The sequence below is a fragment of the Eurypyga helias genome, unplaced genomic scaffold (genome assembly GCF_000690775.1).
Source record: "Eurypyga helias isolate BGI_N326 unplaced genomic scaffold, ASM69077v1 scaffold5765, whole genome shotgun sequence".
Lineage (NCBI taxonomy): Eukaryota > Metazoa > Chordata > Aves > Eurypygiformes > Eurypygidae > Eurypyga > Eurypyga helias.
Window position 1 is genome coordinate 2,996 of NW_010253253.1, and position 2,943 is coordinate 5,938.

At 36.4% G+C, this 2,943-nt stretch overlaps 1 protein-coding gene across 1 annotated transcript; it reads left to right on the forward strand.

Annotated features, from left to right (window-relative positions):
• The first annotated feature begins 275 nt into the window (after positions 1-275).
• SLC35G1 (solute carrier family 35, member G1) lies at positions 276-1,901 on the forward strand. Its single transcript, XM_010152593.1, has 3 exons — positions 276-300; positions 465-645; positions 1,142-1,901. Exons 1-3 carry the CDS (start codon positions 276-278, stop codon positions 1,899-1,901), a joined length of 966 nt encoding a protein of 321 aa, XP_010150895.1.
• The last annotated feature ends 1,042 nt before the right edge of the window (positions 1,902-2,943 follow it).

The following is a 2,943-nucleotide window of genomic DNA, read 5'->3' on the forward strand; positions in this document are numbered from 1 at the left end:
TAAGCAACAACTTAATTTCCTTAATTAACTTAATGATCAGATGATTCCCAAGGTAGTAAGTTTCAGTGTTTCAGAATCTGACCGTGGACCAGTTTGCAGTCGCTTGTGTTTATTGATCCTGGGGCAGTGGTCAGAATCGTATCATTAGTCCTATAGTGGATTGGCCAAATTAGCCTGATGCCGCTCCGAAGTAAAGCCTACTAACTCTTGTAGAACTGTGAGAAGTGTTAGGGTTCATCTCTTATCTCCTGTTTTAAGAAAAAAGGACACCCGTGATGGTTGGTGCAACATATTTTCAAGGTAGGTCGGGTAAATACACGTAGTACTTGCATTTGTTTCTTTTGCTTCCCCTGTCCTCTACCACAGTAATAGCTATAAATGTATGGAGCACTGCAGTATGTAGAGCCACCTGACCTGAGATATATTCTAATACATCATTATTAACTGGAGTTTATCTGTTGCAGGAACAAAGAAGAAAGCTGCGTGTCCAGGACTTGGTCTGTTTTACACCGTACTGTCTGCCTTCCTTTTCTCAGTGGCCTCTTTATTTCTTAAAAAAATAGAAGATGTACATTCAGTGGAAGTGAGTGCATTTCGATGCGTTTTTCAAATGGCGTTCGTTCTTCCTGGTTTAATATACTACAAGTAAGTGTAGCAAATGTTTAAAGTTATTTCTTAAAAATAGGTCTAGAATTATCACTCACTTGAATCAGATTGCAGTATTATTTTAATTCTGACTTCACTTGCATAACTGCGTTGTTTTGGATTAGTTGGTAGTTTCTTGATACAATTCAGAAAACCCAAAATATTTGACTGTCTGAGTTGTAGAGGTTTCTACAGGAATTATATCAAATGAAGTGGTATCTTCTATGAAGTAGTGTTCTTTAAAAAATGTAAAGTAATTTGTAGATGCTCTTGGGTTATTTTGCAAACAAAAAGTTAATAGCCAGAAGAACAGGTTCCAGACTCTGAATGTGATTGGCCTGTGATCAGACAGTTAAAAGATATTTTCATATTTGAGGTGTCTCTCATCTAGAAAGGTGTGTACGGTCTAGAAGGGTGTGTGCATTTAAAATGTGGTTGAATGTTGGCCATGCGATAAGCAAGCTAGTGACATTAATGTGTTGTTTCTGTTTTTCAGAACAGGGTTTTTGGGACCAAAAGGTAAAAGAATTTTTCTTTTCTTCCGAGGATTCCTTGGCTCTAGTGCAATGATTCTTCTCTACTATGCTTTCCAAGTCATGCCACTAGCTGATGCCACTGTTATAACTTTTAGCAGTCCGGTTTTTACATCGTTGCTGGCATGGATCTTTCTCAAAGAGAAATACAGTATTTGGGACCTTCTCTTTACCCTCTTCGCAATAACTGGAGTGGTTCTTATTGCCAGGCCACCGTTTCTGTTTGGGTCAAACGTTACGGGGATTGAAGGAAGTTACACAGATCACCTTAAAGGAACTATAGCAGCAATTACAAGCACAGTATCTGCAGCTTCAACTTTTGTTATACTGAGGAAGGTGGGAAAATCTGTGCATTATTTTTTGTCAATTTGGTATTACGCAGTCATTGGTTTAATTGCATGTGTTATAGCACTGTTTGTTATGAACGAATGGCGTTTACCATATTGTGGCAAAGATAGGGTTCTTCTAATATTAATAGGCTTGTTAGGACTAGGGGGTCAGATATTTCTCACAAAAGCACTGCAGATTGAGAAGGCTGGACCTGTAGCCATAATGAAAACAATGGATGTGGTGTTTGCTTTTATTTTGCAAATTCTTTTTCTCAATCATCTACCAACTTGGTGGACGGTGGGTGGTGCCCTTTGTGTAGTAGCTAGTAGTTCTGGAACTGCCATTCGTAAGTGGCGACAGAGCTTGAAAAAAGCTAAGCAAAATGAAATCTAACAGTACAGACACTAATCCATGACAGAAACAAGCGATCTTGAAATACATACAAAATATTTATTGTTATTTATTTTAAATATATCATTTACCAAATTGTAGTACCAAGTTAAAACCAATAAAATAAGTTGATTTTTTAAAAAAAACCCAAATTGAAGGTGTTTTAACAACTGATTAGGTATATGCTTTTCTTTCATATTTAGGCATGCAAATATGAGAAGTAGGAAGATATTTAAAAGTTGCTGGCTTCCTATCAGAAGTGGACAGTAGCTTTTTTGGCATTTATTTTCCTAAAATTCCTGATTCTCCACTTCTTACGCTCTTTGTCTGTTCTACTGAGCAGCGTAAATCAGTCTCCCAGGCTTATTTAATAATATTCTATGCTTGACTGCCAGAGGGATTGCAATACAAGAGTTAGAAGTGAATGAAGAGTTACAATCCTATAAACATCATAGGGCATACAAAGTTGCACATTTATAAGGTTTCTAATTCTTTGGTTTTGCACAAAACTGATGCCAAGTGGAGATTAACCTTTAACTTGGAATCTAAAAGAACACAGGATGTTTTGCCTTTCCAAGTAATATCAAGATGAAATCAACTTGTGAAAATTCTCTGTTGGCTTTGCTGTCTCTAAAAAAAAATGTTTGCACTTGCTTTACGGACATAATGAAACAACCTAATCCTTTTTTATTGGTGATTTTCCCAATAAACTTGTCCTTAGTTGCTGTAGTCTCGGTGATGAGAGACAACCATTAATTGTATACCACTTGGAAATTAGCCATTTCTGGTGGTATGGAATGTTACGCTGTAGCTGCACTTTTCTTTATTCTATGCAAAATATTATATTTTTTAGGTATTTAATATAGGTTATTTTAAATGCTGCTTATGACCCTTTTGTTTAGATTCTTTTGGTACAAAAGTTCTTGGTGAGACCAAGTTTAAGTCTTTTGGACTTCATAAAGTGAGGCAAATGCTTTATTGTAAATCCTCCCGTGTCTTTAAAAAATTACAGGAGTGCAGAGTAATTGCAGTTTCACAGAAAATG